The following is a 16,749-nucleotide window of genomic DNA, read 5'->3' as shown; positions in this document are numbered from 1 at the left end:
CGCGGGAGAATCCTAGAGGATGGATCCAAATGCTTACGGTTATCTTCCAATGAATGGATAATGATCGACTGGTCAAGTCACAGATCTCTCGTTCCGACCTCTGATTCTTTCAGTCTATTTTTCCGAATAAGAACCTGTCCAATCAGACGTTCGAATTAGAGAGATTCGCGGATTTTTCCGGCGGAAAGTATGTCGTCCGATGCCAGAAGTCTGGTAGTCTGGTCGGTTGACTAGTTCCAATGAAAGCTTCAAGCACAACTTTCGCTTGACACTGGCAGAAGGATAACTTGTGAAGCTTCATACTCAAGCGACAATACATGGAATCACTCCGAATCTATCCTCGACACAGATCAGGTTTCGAGTGCCGTGTAAGCCGATTTTTTTTAGAATTTAAGTGCCGAGGCCCATGCCCCGATCAGCGGATCCACACCAGTGTCCCAGCAGAGATCACCGTCACCATTGTCTTCACCACACTATATCCACTCTCCCGTCAACAGTTCGTTCGCAGAGTGTTTTTACCCCGCGTTATTTTCGTGCGTATTGTCCGTATAAACAGCAAACGCACAATTTTGAGCTGTCTCAATCATACAAACAAGTTCCCTGGATTTAAGGCCAGGATACTACGAGCCGATCCAAGGTATACACTGCTACCAGCACCTATCTGAGGGGACAGTCGAAACCCGGAGAATCTTTGTCTTTACTTGAGGCTCGCGGCGATTTTCTTGTATTCTTATACTATTTCTCGCAGGCAGCCAATAGTGAAGTGTCATGGAGGTTGAAGACGATTCTGCGGCCCCGGCCGCTGCTGCATCTGCGGAGGCATCGTGTGACGACAGCCGGCTAGTGATGGCGGGCCCATCAGTTCATCCCAGCGTGTCGGTTCAATTGCATCCTCTCGTCATAATGAACATCTCTGATCATTGGACTCGGATCCGAGCTCAGAACAACGGTCAAGCCGAACAGGTACCATGCCACCGTCAGGTCTTTGCCTACTAGTCGAAAAAATATGCAGGTCTTTCCGCGTGATAATGTCGAGAGCAATTAGCAAACTTCGACCGACGAAAGTACATCAGTAGAGCTGGGAGCTCTCGTGACGATGGGGCTCGACTCTATCGAAGGACAACTGATAGCGTACCTATTTGGTGATGACCTGAATTCTGAAATATTTAAGGTTTTCGGAGCACTCTTGGGTAAACAGCAAGGCCGGACGATCGAAGTTTTCAATTCCTTTGAGCTGAACATAGAGGGAACGCATTCGATCACCATTAATGTCGAGTTCCTCGAGAATCAACAGAAACAGTATCGCCAGGTCAGTATGCCGCTGCTCTACCGCACTGGACCGAAGACTACTCGGTCCGGGAAGCGGCTTCCGCACTCCCAGATAGAAGATGAGGGTCGGCAATTAGAAACCGATCGGCGATTCCCTCCCGATGCATTCTGAGCCGAGGTCCGCCTCCCCACAGGTATTCCAAGACCTGGAACTTGTCGGTTGGTACACCACTGGCGGTGAACCCACCGTCTCAGACGTGAAAGTCCATCAACAAATCTGTGCGTTCAATGATAGCGCGATCCTGATGAAACTGGATCCAACCGCGGGTCGTTCCAACCGCCTGCCTATCGCGATGTTTGAGTCCGTCATAGAGATGGTTGACAAGGTGAGTTTCTCGGGAAAATCTCAGCAGCATGTTTTGGTTCATTCGGCAAGTTCCGCGCGCCGGCGGCGCTAAGCTGAAATGCGATCAAACTCTCGTTGACTCCATGCCGAAACATACATATGCATCTCGGAACTTTCAGGAACCTTCAACGTTGTTCATCACTCTGCCGAATTCACTCGTCACGGAGGAAGGAGAGAGAATCGGACTCGACAACATGGCACGTCTGTCCGTTGCCGAGAGTCAGGATAACTCGCTCGCGTCACAACACCTGAGATCGCAGCACTGCGCCATCAAAATGCTACACAGCAGGATAAAAATTCTCCAACAGTACGTCAAAGCCGTCGAACAAGGAATTCTCGAACCCAACCGCTCGATACTGCGGGAAATCTTCAGTCTGTGCCGCCAACTGCCGGTCGTCGAAACCGACGAGTTTCGACGGGAGTTCCACATGCAGTGCAACGATGTTGCGTTGCAGACATTCCTCGCCACGCTAACTAAGTGTTGCGATTGCGTCAATACCTTCGTAAACAGCTTCAATGTGTTATACGATCGCAATAGTTTGTTGCGTCGCAAAAGACCGAATGTATAATTTGTAACGGAATCCTATTGTTGTGATTCGATCGCACAAAAGAGTCAGAAGGATGGGGGTCCGAGTGAAGCCGAGACTTCTCGTCCAGAAGAGGATTCGCCTGCCACCGAGAGCTCGAACGGCTGCCTGAGCCGACCCTCGGCGGTTCTCGAGATTTCCGACATGCGGTACTGAGAGCAGTGAGCATCCATTGAAACCCACTCCGAGACAAATACTTGGAGTCTGAGGCAGGAGCTCGCGTTCCTCGTCGACAGCGTCTGGGGATTTCAGTTAGCTCACTGGGGACAGTTCCCGGTGGAAACAATGTTGGGTGAATAAAATGTCGATTGATCGGAACCATCCATAAGGCGATTCTTTCATCCCGAGCTTTCGCCCATCTACCATCCTATACTTCCGATAATCATCAATAATAATAGCTAATTGATCGATTCTGAGAAGGAATCTCATCGTCTTTTTTATCACCATCAGAGTCAATTGTCCGGAACCGGGAACCGACCTCTTTGATGGAATACGTGCAAGATAGCATCGCAACCTCAATTGCCCCCACGGGTAAGGGAGTGGATCAGCCGAAAACGAAGCCGCGCCTAGGGGTCGCCACCCCCCTCTGCATCGAGCTCTCCCATTTTGTTCTTGGAAGCTCTTCCTGAAGTTCAGAATGCCGTAGAGGAGCTCGTTGCAGTCCGTCACCAGCCGCCCGACGATTGTAGCGAAGAAGTATTCACTCAAGAGGCTACTCAAATGAGAGAGGGCGTCTCCTGGAAGAATGAAGATTTCGTCCCTGCTACGAAAGTCAACCGAATGATTCCTGATGCACAGGGCTGAGGCCAGACCGCCGTCAATCTCCATTAGCACACCGTCCTCGGAATGACACGAACATCGCCGAGACGATACAGAGCGTAAGCGAATACCGTGTTGCTGCGCTGATCGTATCTTGATGGCATGCATCCCATGGATTCAAAGGATTACGTGGCCACAAAATCCGACTTCTCGGGGTCGGAGAGCTTCGTGCCTTGGAGCCGAGCATGTTTAAGTTCGCTCCATCCTTCGCCATGCTCATGCGTCGACGCGGATTCCGACTGGGATTTCTTCGCCTTGTCTTATGAAGATGCGTTTGAATGCAGTCAAGCTTCAGCAGGAAAAGAGATCCTTCAGACGGGGCAAATCAGACTGTGAGCTCCGCAGCTTCGAGTCCCGAATGTACGCCGGATGCAAGAACATTACGACTTCTGAGCCGCTACTCACAAAATACCAGAATACTCAGTCAGAATTCTTTTTGCCGTGCTCTTTCGACCAACGTCCGCCGGGGGACTCCGGTGGCCGTATGCTCGAAGGAGAATGATGATCCGTCCCGCGACCGACTTCCGGAAAAAAATGAAGCATCTTCGATGCCTCCATGAGGTACGCTTCATACAACCTGACCTCGACCTAAAACTTGCGGACGATGCTGGAATCTCGGTGAGATCTCCTGAATGATCCTGACAGGGGTGGCGCCGCCGAGCTCATCCCCCACTGAACATACGTATATCGCGGGAGCATGTATTGTACCCCGCGTCTTCAGGGGGAAAGTACGATGGATACATTGTGAGAGTCCCCCGGCAAAGTCCAGTGTGTACCCTGACTTTTGATCGCGAGAGATCGACTCTGGATGATTCAAGTGAGGTGAATAAATAGTTTTCGAGCTCTCCAGACGAAGCGTCGAACTGGAACGCTTAACTATCATTATCTGATCGCCTCAAAGTTATCCATCGTGATGCAACCGAGATCCACGAGGACGATGAGGACGCAACGGCGCAGGAGCGATCGAGATGCGTGACTAGCGTGACGCGCTCATTGGACAGTATGACGAGAACGCGTAGGAGTAGTGAATCAGAGTGGAATAACGATCGGAAAAGAAGGAGAGACCGCCGCATCCCGCCGGAGATCGTGACAGAGATCATCGGCATCATTCCATGCCTCCTACGACTACCGCCACTCCGAATTTTCTTGACACAGCTAGTCTCACTGGAACGTCTTCTCTATCAGCCTTGATTCGGGAAGCTGAACCTTGCCCCGTCGTTACCACCCAGGGCGGGGATCTCACGGCGACCGAGCATCGAAGTCGAATCGATGGCCCAGGACGAGCGGAGGTGGTCGGGCAGTGGCGCGGAGAAAAGAGTATCTTCTGCGTTTAGACAATCATCAGAGCTGTCGGCTCGAAAAGGGCGGCCAGCCCTATCGTCCGACGGTCGCGACCGGAATCATCCGTCATCGGCTTTTTTCTTTCGCTCATCCAGTTCCGTCATCTCGAAATCCAGGGGGTTCGCGCGGAAAGCCCCTGATCCACTGATGTGGTACTATTTCAGCCGCCGATTGCTACAGCGCCGTCGTCTGGCCGTTCGCCGCCGCCGCCGTTGTCGTCGTCGTTCCACTCACCACATAGCAGCCAGCAGCAGCAACGAAGAGCATTATTATAGTGATATTTGGAGAGACATAGTCGTCTCGGACGTAAGATTAGTTTCATCTGGTGTGACCAGGCCGGACAGATATGAGGTTTTTCTGAATAACTCAAACCGCTACCGACCGTATGGCTGCCCACATCAGCGCCGAACCCGTGCAGGTGAGGCATTTCTTTTGGCAACTAGGACAGTCGCAGGCCTGCCTTACGAGGACGGGTAGAAGGCATGATTTCGTGTTTTGGAGCAGTTCTGCGAATGCACAGAACTCGAGAGCCCGTGCGAGGGTGGAAATCGTGGGAGGGGCCGACTTTTTCTATTCCTTGGCGATCCGATTGCGAAAGAACTTCGTATCTTCTCCGCATCGGAACATGGTTGACTTCCTTTTGCTGTTGCCCAGGGCTCCGTTCGAAAGTGAATTCTGAATCATTCTACCGATGCAATCGCCCCCTAGTCGGAAACTGATGCCGAGTTAACTCGGGAGTGATTGTGCGTAGGAACGATTGAAATTAGGGGCCTCTAGAACGGTCCGAGTCGGATGGTGTGAGAATGTGATTGGGTTTTGACAGTGGTGAGCGAAGAAATACACCTTCGCTGTGAGGAGACGCAGATCGCGGCCGTGAGCTGATCGAGGGACTTTTGGAAGAACTCTAGCTTCGTTAAACAGCAGAGGATTCGAAAAAAGATATTCGTCATGTTTCAGCTTGACACATGTGTCAATCCGAAGTCTTAATGGGAATAGTTTGCGTCACGATCCAATACGCGATCCATCCTAAGTAACCTCATCGAAACGAAACCTGGATACGCCATCTATGAGCTCCCTTTGACTGTTTGTTTTTTACAGGCCGCAATTTGGCAATGCCTGAATAATCACCGGTTGGACGACGCCGTTTTCCTGTCGGAGCGCTTGCATGCCGAACTTAAATCAGATGAATCTCTGTATCTCCTCGGCACCTCCTACTATCGCGCCGGGAAATTCAAAGCAGTGAAGCTCATTCTGAATGGTGAGTCCCAGATCCGAGTGACATGAAGATTCCGAAACACGAATGGCCACGGCATCAAAACCTCCGCAAAATCAGAGTTTAATGCGATGAGTTCGCTCAAATTCAAATCCCCGCGAGGACAACGCGTCTCGTCGACTCGCTCTTCGGGAGATCTGTTCGTTCGAATATAGAGATAATCACGCGGCTCTGCCTTCTTTCAGAGTCTACTCACCCCCAATGTCGATACCTGTTGGCAAAGTGTTGTGTTGATTTGAATGATTTGGTCAAGGCAGAAGCTGCGCTCACGGGCAACGTACCGTTCGTCCAGGGTCAGAATATTGTCGAAGGCATTTGCAAGGTTTGTATCGTCTGGATCGACCCCTTGAACCTCTATCCCGACGAGTAGTTCCAGAGCTTCCCATCTTTTCAACGTCTCTCTATCCGCAGGCTTTCGGAGACAATGCATCTTTCGCCTTGAACCTTCTGGGTGAAATCTACAAGAACACGCGACGACCCGAAAGAGCAATCGAAGCTTATCAACAAAGTCTACGTCTGAACCCTTGTTTGTGGTCGTCGTTCGAAGCTCTGGTTCTCCTGGGGCAGAGACCCGAACCCTCACGGGTTTTTGCCGTCGCCAATAAGGACGTAGTTCTACATAATCTAGTCTCGACGCCCGTGGCTCCAGCCGCAGTCCAGCAGAATGTTTTGCACTGCAAGGACAACAACAAGAAGGACGACTCTGCTGAGCTCAATGTAAGTTGTTGCTCTGCTCGAATCCATCGTTGGTTCTTGGTTCCTTCAGAGAGAACGTGGGGCAGATCCTTCAGGGCTGAGTATCCGATCGACGTTTACAGGCCACTGTGATAACTGGACAGGACCTCAGCGGTATCAAGGAACTGACGCCCGATCCGTCCGGTACATCTGGGAGTTATGGTCTGTTCATAACTCCGCAGACACCCCTTCTCCACATCGCTGCACCGACTCCGATAAGAGCGGCTAGAATTCGAATCGACTCGGGAGCTCACCAGATCACCGCGTCGACTCCCATGTGAGTGTCGGAGCCCATCTTCTCTATGCTTCTGGTTTCCATCAGGAGCTCCGAATCGCGGTGGGACGCCACGGGAACTCGACATTGAGACCTGACGTGTTCACTTCAGGTTTGGATGTATGCAACCCGTGTCACAACAGCTGTTCACGAGTCCTGAGAGTATGGGTCCACCTTCTACTCCTTTCGGGGTCACCTGCGACCGCGCGGCAGTGACCCAGTCACCGGACACGGTGGAGATGGCTCCTTTGAAAAGGACCAAGAAGATCAACCAGCTCTTCGGACAGAGCACAAGTCACTCCCAAGCAACGTTAGCGATTTTCCCTTCCTCTCGATTCGTCCCAGGATCTTACGCCAATCTAGGGCTCATAGCAATAATTCGTCTCCTTCCAGCTCGAACGCGAATCCCCTCACTCCTCGCAGATCGACTCGTTTGTATACATCGAACTCGATCAAAGAGAATTCCTCGAAAGCTTCACCGCGAAGCAGCAGGATACTCTCGTCTTCTAACAGGACGCCGAGTAAGAAGAAACCGTCGCCGGAGAAAGGTCCACGATCTCCGTCGGAGCTCGTCGATGAGCTGAACAAGGTCAACGACGCTTTCAGCATGCAGATGAGCGTCGCCCAGATGCAGCGAAGTTCACTCAACGGTCTGATGCAGCTTCTGCAGTGTGTCGCGAAAGCTCTCATTCAGTTGAGCGACTTCAAGTGCCGGCAGGCCGTTCAGACTCTGATGAGTTTACCACCTCAACAGTTCGAGACGGGTTATGTTCTGTCCCTACTCGGGCAGTCGTACTTTGAACTCCGTGATTATGAGAGATGCAACGAGACGTTCGAGCACATGATGAAATTGTATCCATATTTTCTCACGGGACTGGAGTATTATTCGAGCTCTCTGTGGCACAAAATGCAGGAGAAGAAGCTCAGCTACCTCGCACAGACACTCGTCGAACTAGAACCCAATGCCCCTCAAACCCTTTGTGCGCTCGGTGAGTCTTCAATGAACAATCAATGAGATCATGCTTACGAGCGCATCATCGACGTAGGCTCAGATCTCCGTGTGCTAACTCTATTCGATTTCGTGCGTTCGAACAGGGAATTGCTTCTCGAGGCAGAAATTGCACAACTCGGCCGTCGAATGCTTGGAGAAAGCGTGCAAGATGCATCCACGGTTCCAGTATGCTTTCACGTTGCTTGGTCACGAGTTCGCGAACAACGAGGAACTCGAAAAAGCAATGCAGGTCTATAGGAAAGCCATCGCCGTTAACTCGAATTCATATCTCGTTTGGGGAGGTCTGGCCAGCGTCTACATGAAGCAGGTGAGAGAAAACTCGGAGAATGTCCTGATCGTCTCCAGAAAAAATCCCACCAAGCAAGCGAAATTGAAATCACGTCGACAAGGAAATCTCCCCGGAGCGAACAAGCATTTCATGCATTGAGGATTGAGACGATTCCCACCTATATCTTCCTCAGGAACAATATTCTCTGAGTGAATCGCACTGGAAGAAGGCCATATCCTACAACCCGGAAAACCCGACGTTGCTCGTTCATTTAGGAGTGGCCCTCCATCAGCAGAGTAAAACGTCCGAGGCGATTAGGATGCTAAGCAAAGCCATACATTTGGAGCCCAAGTTCGCTCTTGCCAAATTCCACAGAGCAACCGCCTATCTCGCCATGGACAGGTAGGAGTAGGACGGTCGTAGGGCAGGGACATTCATAAATATTCCTGAAAGATCCTACTTACGACTCAGATAGGTATATTCGACACTCGTACGGGAATTCGTTCAATTAAAATTGACTTCTCTTTCCACAGATGTCAGGAAGCCTTGTGCGACTTGAACGAGCTTCGGACAATAGCTCCCCACGAATCAATGGTCTATTATCTATTGGGGAAAGTTTATAAGAAACTGGGCAAAGAACACCTCGCCCTGATGAACTTGTCCCGAGCGACAGACATGGACCCGAGAGGCGCCTATACACAAATCAAGGAAAGCCTCGACCCTGTTCGCGAGAGCGATTCGGAAGAGAGATCGACTCCTCAATCGCCGGGGTTACTGCCAGAAGTCCCGAACACCCCGCACCATCATCACCATAGGAGCACCAGAGATCTCGCTCGGGAATTCGAGTTTTCGATAGGCGATCCGATCATTGCACGTGAATCTGAACTCACAATGGAGAGTGATGACAGTTTCTAGAACGGGGTCTGACTCCTCCTTTTTTAATAGTGAACGCGTGTAAATACCTGAGTTCGTAAGCCAAAGGTGGTGTTTTTAAATTCTGGCAGCGAGCGTCGAAGATCACGAGTCCCCTATTGATGGATTAGGAAATTGAAGTTCGCGGTACGGCTGAAAAAATTCCGAGCTTGGCTCATCCTGGTCGAATGATGGTCTTAACTCGTGAGAATGAACTGGAGCACGAACGGGGACAGAACCGTTCAGAGAAATGATTCGTCTGTGTGTGCCGCTGCTGTTTATGCAGCGTCGTTTAGTCCTGATATTTGATATCGCAATTTTTTCTCGGAAATTTCCAGGTGTCTTGAGTCGGTCCTCTGATGTACATGTAGTAGTAAGCTGAGTTGACGGGAGTCCTCTTCCGATCATTATATTTATTGAATAAAACAAGAGACTCTTGGTTGACGATGTCATTGTCGTACAGGTGCTGCAAGGAATCGCTCGAAGATTTCACTTGGTACTTTCACGGCTCGGATTTTCGTGGCCCATATGTCAGACCGTTCCAGGTCAGGTAAATCTTCCCAAGCAAGAACTCATGGGAAATTCAGCTCCACAAAAAGGACCAGTTGCTTCGTATTAGTCAGATAGTGTACCCCGAGTGCCTGACTGTTGAGTCGAGTTTGAGCTGCCGTCGCTCGTAGACACCCATAACGTGAGCTCGGGAAGCCGTCCATGCATCCCCGGAACGTAGCATATTACGCTTATGACATGATTGATAAGAGACTCTCATCCGGAATGTAAAGCTTCATTGTCGATTAATCATATGCGTAAGGTAGTTCAATGGATCATTCATCGCATAGCCGAGACTAAAGTGGGAGAGCGCCGCGAGAAATGCATCCATCTGCAAAAGGCACCTTCCATGATCTGAGAGGGTGCTATCAGATGGAGTTCGTCGTTGGAGAAAAGACTCGCTCCATGTGATATCGATGCAGTGAGCTTATAAGGAACATCGGCTATGGTCGCGAAGATACGACAGAGGGTGCACGCCAAGAGCTCCGAGGTTCAGGTGAGTTCAGAGCGGGCCAGCGGTACTTATGACAGTTCGTTCGAAATTCCTTGGACAGCATTTGAGGTTTCTAGGAATTCAACTCCTCCGAGGAAACGACAGGCGTTCGTGCCCAGTTTTCCGAGTCTAAGGGTGGGAGGTTCCTCGAGTCGATATCCTTCGATCGCCATCATTCTCTCCTCCTCGCTGTAATTCATTGCCCGGCAACAGAGGGGGCCGGGAGAGCTGTCAAGCTGCCTCGGACAATCGAAACTTTTCGCTGGCTCCCTCTTTAGATTCATTCCTCCCGAAGTTCTCGAATTTCCGTCGGAAGAAAATCTGTGCGCCCTTATTCGAAATATTAAGGACTCCGCAACGGCGTCTGGATTAGTGTACGTGGAGTATCGGCGGCTGCCCACTCTCCACTGCATCGTTTCTAGGACGGGCAAGAGCCGAGCATGTCGACCACAGTCAAATACCATCGCGTGGACGGCTACCGTGGCATCTGGAGGACTCGGGTAAATTCAGGATACGGATTTCTTAGTCGGTTCCTGCGCGGCCACACATCTGCCGAAAAGTCTATTGTTAGAGCTCTGATGCCTCTGAGGTCTCAGGAGAGACAAAGCTCAACGGGCCAGTAGATCCATGCTCGGTGGACTTCCGCAGTGCGCTTTGGGACCGCTTTGCTTGTCCTATGTTCGAGTATCCGCTGATCACACCTGCGGTGAATCGAGCTGCGCGAGGAAACATTGTCACCGGCTCCCTGACAACTCGTTCACCCGATGCCAGCGAGAGAATTCTTCGAAGATTCTTCGCTATTGAACTTCGATCCGGGTCATCCATCCCAAATCGAATGGCGAGGTATCGACTCAAGTTCCGGATATAAACTGTTCTAATTCAGTGAGCGGATTGGGGCAGGAATCCGCGGCTGTTTGGGGACCTCTCAATGATCTGGTTGAGGAACTCGAAAAATCGATCGGAATCAATTAATTGGTGGCTGCGGGCCAAGCTTATCAACCGACGAGATGGTCGTATTTTGAGCGCACTCACCGACAACGGCTGCACGAATGTGGCTCGCGCGAAGGAAGTTTCGACCCGAACCTGGCCACCAGCCAGTATGTTCCGTACCGGCTTTCGCCGTCATCCGGTGGGGCGGTCTACTTCCCCTCAATACCCGGCTGGAGGAGGCTAGCTGTGTGCATCCACCCTCGAAAAATTCCTTGAATGATCTTTTCCTTTCGCTAGCGCACGAACTCTCCCTCTCCTTGTAGGTTCTCCACCATCTTGCTCCCGGAGACGGCATGATGCCTCACGGATTCTTGACTAGGTGTGGAGATATCGCTTGAGTGGAGAGTTTCCGAACTTACCCCCAACCCCCCTACTCCCGATAGTTGTACATTCGATCCCCTTCGGTTGGGTGGATGATTGCCTCTGCAGTCACTGTCTCAAGACCTTGTAGGATACGGGAGTAAGCAGTAAAATCTTAGCTGCTGAGCTCTTGGTGGTGACGTTCCGTGCAGCCCTCTGGACGCCAGGAAACTCGGCCTCGTTCTTGATCTCTGTTTGATCGGCTAGTCTTGAGGTGATTTCAACACCATATTTACCGACGATCTCTCCTGAGCTTGATCATCGCCATCGGCTTCACGGAGAAGATGCTCAGGGAATCAAGCCAAACGACACACTTACCCACGGCTGTAGCCGATTTCGGTACGAATCTCCGTTCCAGAAGCCGATCCGGCTTCGGTGATCCTCTGGGAGGCTTTCCAGTCCATCCGAACGAGATCTTCCGATTACATCGCATCTTACCAAACCGCGAAAATGATACATTCGTATCCAATCGGATGCAGGAGGTCCAGGACCGGACGTGGATTTAGCGTCAGAAGCCGACTCCGGATACGCCCCTTCCGTACGCAAGAGCAGCAGCTGTTTCCATTTCTCGATTCGATGGTTCAGTCTAGAGAATCAGGAGAGCAATGGCTGTTATTCCGGGGCCCGACCCACGCAAACTACCGCAACGAGGAGGAATTTACGATTCCCGTGGAGGTACCTTCTGACTGTAAAACAGACTACTCGTTCCGGGACCGCTACGGTGGCTGCTCTTTCCCGCGCACCCTGTGACTCTCTCTTGTGACTCTGGTGTCACAGAAAGTGAGCTTTGTCGGAGTCTAACATCCGCTGTGATCTGAGCTCGATGTGATCTCTTGGCTGCCGGTTCAGAAAGGCCAACACCCTATTTGTACAGTTCACAGAAATGACCGTCGCCGATCCTGAAGTTGTTGTGAGTTGAAGAAAATCTTCCCATGCTCTATTCTCGCAGGCTTCGTTGATATTGAGCGCTCACGTGGCTCAAGGAAGCGTCGAAGTTGGGGACTCTCGCGCGCTTGAGAGCCCGTCCGATCTATGGTCCGACTCCAGCGAGATCGCCCTCATCCCTTTCCGATGTGGATACCTTCATGCCTCGATCTGGGACCCACGATCCGCAGTAAATTGGGATCCGGGTACTTGGCGGAACATCTTCAGCGTTCTGGACCGCGTGGAAATATTCGAGTGACATTTCTCGCATTCTGAGAGTATTTTATCGTTCGCATAATGAGACTTCTCGCCCTTGTTTCTAATTGAAGATGTAAATCTCTTCTCGCTGACTGAGACGTCACATGCATTTTCCGTTGATCACACCTCTTTCGCCTCGGCTCTTCAATTCTCCGAGGTAGCGGCATCACCTGTGTCTGATTGTCCGAGCGTATATTTCGGGAGATTATCGTGACAGTCTGACTGGTTTGCCATTCTCTCTGACAAAGAGTTATTTATCCTTAGACGATGTAAAAATATACCTTCTCATCTGCGTAGAACTAAAATGATGCTCGCCCCGGCGAGCATCTATGAATGACTGTAGTACATGTACTCGAGCCGGCAGGAACGGTTTGACCAGGAAATATGCAATTCGGGTCAGTCGAAACATTAAGGAGACGATCGAGATCTTTGAACGATGCTCCGACCCCGATGGCCGTCTGCTTGGAAGGACTCAAGTCTGATTTCTCTCTTTCTCCTTCAAGGCACCACCCCGTCGTGGACTCCGACGACCCCTAAATTCTAAAACCTATTTTTTCTATGGAGTGTTTGTTTTGGGGATCGTATTGACCGCTACTGTGCTCGCTCTGTACTTCCTCGATGTCTTCACTCCGGCGAGGTGAGTCCCTCGACATGGTCGGTCTTCTTATTTTAGTTCCTTATTGAATCGAGGACGGGTCGAAGACGAGGATCCATACGTCATGATTCTTTCCAGATTGGCGTACGCCATTATGTTCGACGCGGGTTCGACCGGTAGTCGAATCCACATTTTCCAAATCCGCGTTCAAAATGGAGAGTACAAATTGGATAACGAAACCTACGATCGCGTGTCGCCGGGACTCAGTGACTACGCCACGCATCCCAAAGACGGCGCCCTGTCCCTCAAGTGAGTTTCTCTCATCGCATCAGTAATTCACGGATTCATTTTTTTCTTCCTCTCGAAACGAGAGGAAGAGCGAAGGAAGCTGGTAGGGAAGCTCAGTTGTTTTGGAGTCTGACCTGTTTACGTGATTCGGTCCCTTTCTGATGGGATCTGAACCTATTTTATGACCGCGGCAAGCTCTATCGTCCAAGGCGGCCATATACATTGTGAGCTCCAGCTCACCGTCCGTTGTCGGCTTCCGGTAGATAAAATCTATGTCCTACGAGTCTGGAATTTCACTCCGCGACTATCTGTGGGATAATTCACTCTGTGGATTGCCGGGAAGCTCCTTCGCTGACGTGGATAGTCGAGCCTCTCGTCCAGATAATGAATGTCTCGACTTGCACGAAGAAATGGACCTTCTCCATCGGGGAGAGAAATGGTCAAGGACTCGTGTATTCTATTGTTTCTCCTCCTTTTTCGATGATCCGGACAGCTGCAATCCGTTCTTCGATTCCGAGACGCTATGCTCTACGATCTAAGCAGCCGGCAGAGCTCGAACACGGAGGCCCCGTGACATTTTTTTCTCGTTCGTCTAGACCCGAGACCGATTCGGCCGAGGATCCTCGTATCTGAAATTCTCCGGGGTTCGAATGGTGGTGCCTAAAGGATAATCCATGCCCCTCTTCCAGACCATTGCTTGATAAAGCTCTAGTCATCGTGCCCGAAGCGGACTATCGCTACACTGAACTTTCTTTGAAAGCTACGGCGGGACTGCGCTTGCTGCCCGAACTCCAACAACTCCAGCTCATGTCCGAAGTTCGAAAATTCTTCGCGAAATACCCGTTCAGATCGGACAAATCTTCAGTCGACATCATGGATGGCACACACGAAGGTGAAATTCCTGCGGTCACGGGGACAGGTCCTCTTTGTCAGTTCCCCAATCCAATCGTCTTGTGGCTGAACCCGAAAAAAAAAACTTGTCCCTTACAGGGTTCTACGGATGGCTCACGGTGGTCTTCCTCCTGGGGCGGGATCTCTTCTCCAACAACATAGCCGCCCTCGATCTCGGCGGCGGATCGACACAAATCACGTTCATCCCCGAAGAGTCGACTACATTCAACATGACCGACCACATGCATCGAATGAAGATGCCTGGAGGCAGCCACATCGACGTGTATACGAATTCTTACCTCGGTGGAGGACTGATGTACGGTCGGACCGAGATCTTGAAGAAGAGCAAGACCTTCGAAAACCAATCGCTCTATCTCATAGAGAGTCCGTGTATTCATCCGGAAGCCGGAGGAGACGGAGACCTGTATTGGCAGTATTATGACTACAATTACACGGTCCGACCCCATCCCGAGGGTCATTTCAACTTCCTTCATTGTTACGAGAACGCCAGAGAAGTCATCCAGGAGACGCGGATATTCAAGCCCAAAGAACTCAGTAGTCGAGATATGTTCCTAATGTCGTATTATTACGATCGAGCTGTCGACACCGGTCTCATCGAGGATGGAGACGACGGGAAACTGCTTCAGGTCGGAGATTTCAAAAAGCGAGCACAACATGGTAAGCTTAAACGATCCGCGAAAGAATTCATTGTTATCAACGTTCATGGAAAGCGTCGATTCACTTCGAAACTGACCCAAACCCGGGTATTCTCTCGCAGAGTGCCAGCACAGAAGCCAAGGTCTCATCTTGAACGAGTTCCTATGCACGGATCTGACCTACGTATACGCTCTCTTGCACGATGGACTCGGACTCCCGGACTCCGCATATATTTGGGTGCGTGCGTCGACTTTTCTGTGTTTCTCCGCCAATCGTATTTCGCATGTGACAGAGTCGAACGGAAGTCGGAAAGTCAGATCATTCTCTCCTCGCAGGTTGTCAAAAAACTCCGGGGATCGGAAGTGAGCTGGGCTCTCGGTGCTGCACTGAGCGGTATTCACCTGTGATACTTGAGTTTGCCATAGGAGCCGGAGGATCTGCTGCGGAAGGTCACAATGGATGAGATCCCGCACAATATGACGGAAATTCCATAGTGATCGTGTGCAGCCTTTGTGTGTGACACGAAGCAATCTCTGGAGCAAGGCTGATGGTTGTCTGTTCAGAATTAAACTCATGGAATCTGGAACATGATATAGAATCGAAATTCTAATAAGGAATCATAGTATTGAATGTACAGCGAGCTCTATTGGACATTTTCGCACTGGCCATAATTCTGAATAATCATAGGATCGCTACCTCCTATCATGTGTTGTATCCTACTGTGAATAAAATTTCGAAGATGTTTTCCAATCGTGACGTGATCTGCTGAGGGGGGCAGACTAGACTTCGGACAGGGAAGGAAGGGCTGAACTCGGCAATCAGAGATTGAGATGACAAGCGCTGCGAAGTAGAGGGGGGACACCCGCGGCTATTCGAGAACACAGAAAACATAGCATCGGCTTGATTCCCGCAAATCCGGAAGTCTCTTCCCACCTCTCGAGGATGCGGGCAAAAAAAGAGTCGTTCAACAAGAAGATGTCATTATCGTCAATAGTTGTTCGTCGACAGCCTTTCGATTCCTCGTCGCTGGGAGGATCCAAATGATAGTTCAAGACAGGACTTGGACAGAAAAACGCCGTTCCGGCAAGGGTGGCAACAGATGCCTTGGGTCTTCAAAGACTTCGTCTGCTGTTGTCCTGCGTCTCCCGTGAGGACGGGATCTGACTCAAGGGAAGCATGAGGAGTTCGAGACCCTCACATCTTCAAGTTATGGGTCACCGGAGGAGGAAGTTCAACCATCCGTTTCTAAATATCCGAGGAGCCTCTCAATCAACGAAGGAGCGGTTCCGGATGCACATCGATTCTGATAGATTCCATGAAGTGAACCCCGTACTCTCTCGTCACGTAAAAATCCATCCATATCTTAAATTCTCTTTTGATGAGCCCCTTGAGCAGGCCTCACATTCTGGAATGCGCCTTATCTGCAAGTTTCCGTCCAACTGAGAGATGAACTTCCGACCGACTGGCTATTCGAAATAATCTCCCTGCAGCTTGAGATTCTCGACTGCTTCAGACGCTGGAACCTCGGGCGTGTCTGTCCTGATAAGTCGTATGTCTTTCTACACGTGGCAAACTGGGATTCACAAATCGGAGTACAACACCCACGATAAGCTCGAGCCTGGACTCAATTCTTCCGCGGCAAACGCGCGGGGGGGCATCATCTTCGAAGGGAGTGTCTCCCGAGAGCTCAGCCCTCCGCGGCGGGGCATTTGACCTACAGTGGACGCACTAGGGTACTACCTGCTTGGAGCGAGCGTTGTCCTACGGGCCTGAATCAGAGCAGACGTCAACTACGATTTCCTCAAGAGCGATGGCAGGTCTACGGTTTCTGCTGACGGACGAGCAGAA

At 50.8% G+C, this 16,749-nt stretch overlaps 3 protein-coding genes across 3 annotated transcripts; all 3 read left to right on the top strand.

The window, feature by feature from the left end:
* Positions 1-475: 475 nt before the first annotated feature.
* Positions 476-2,590, top strand: LOC100899028 (COP9 signalosome complex subunit 6). The gene is made up of 5 exons (XM_003740246.2): positions 476-637; positions 749-963; positions 1,172-1,309; positions 1,464-1,655; positions 1,795-2,590. Exons 2-5 carry the CDS (start codon positions 769-771, stop codon positions 2,242-2,244), a joined length of 975 nt encoding a protein of 324 aa, XP_003740294.1. The 5' UTR covers positions 476-637; positions 749-768; the 3' UTR covers positions 2,245-2,590.
* Positions 2,591-4,650: 2,060 nt separating this feature from the next.
* On the top strand, positions 4,651-9,232 carry Cdc27 (cell division cycle protein 27). The gene is made up of 10 exons (XM_029110590.1): positions 4,651-4,840; positions 5,521-5,680; positions 5,881-6,017; positions 6,107-6,412; positions 6,514-6,707; positions 6,817-7,014; positions 7,077-7,693; positions 7,800-8,023; positions 8,178-8,386; positions 8,518-9,232. Exons 1-10 carry the CDS (start codon positions 4,808-4,810, stop codon positions 8,897-8,899), a joined length of 2,460 nt encoding a protein of 819 aa, XP_028966423.1. The 5' UTR covers positions 4,651-4,807; the 3' UTR covers positions 8,900-9,232.
* A 580-nt stretch (positions 9,233-9,812) lies between these two features.
* LOC100898882 (ectonucleoside triphosphate diphosphohydrolase 5) lies at positions 9,813-15,538 on the top strand. The gene is made up of 7 exons (XM_003740245.2): positions 9,813-9,941; positions 12,974-13,107; positions 13,204-13,374; positions 14,043-14,245; positions 14,344-14,922; positions 15,023-15,138; positions 15,237-15,538. The coding sequence occupies exons 1-7, from the start codon at positions 9,891-9,893 to the stop codon at positions 15,306-15,308; spliced, it is 1,326 nt and encodes a 441-aa protein (XP_003740293.1). The 5' UTR covers positions 9,813-9,890; the 3' UTR covers positions 15,309-15,538.
* The last annotated feature ends 1,211 nt before the right edge of the window (positions 15,539-16,749 follow it).

Source organism: Galendromus occidentalis, unplaced genomic scaffold (assembly GCF_000255335.2).
Source record: "Galendromus occidentalis unplaced genomic scaffold, Mocc_1.1 scf7180000076870, whole genome shotgun sequence".
NCBI classification, from domain to species: Eukaryota; Metazoa; Arthropoda; class Arachnida; order Mesostigmata; family Phytoseiidae; genus Galendromus; species Galendromus occidentalis.
The sequence above is the reverse complement of the archived record's forward strand: the minus strand, read 5'-3'. Positions and strand labels throughout refer to the sequence as shown.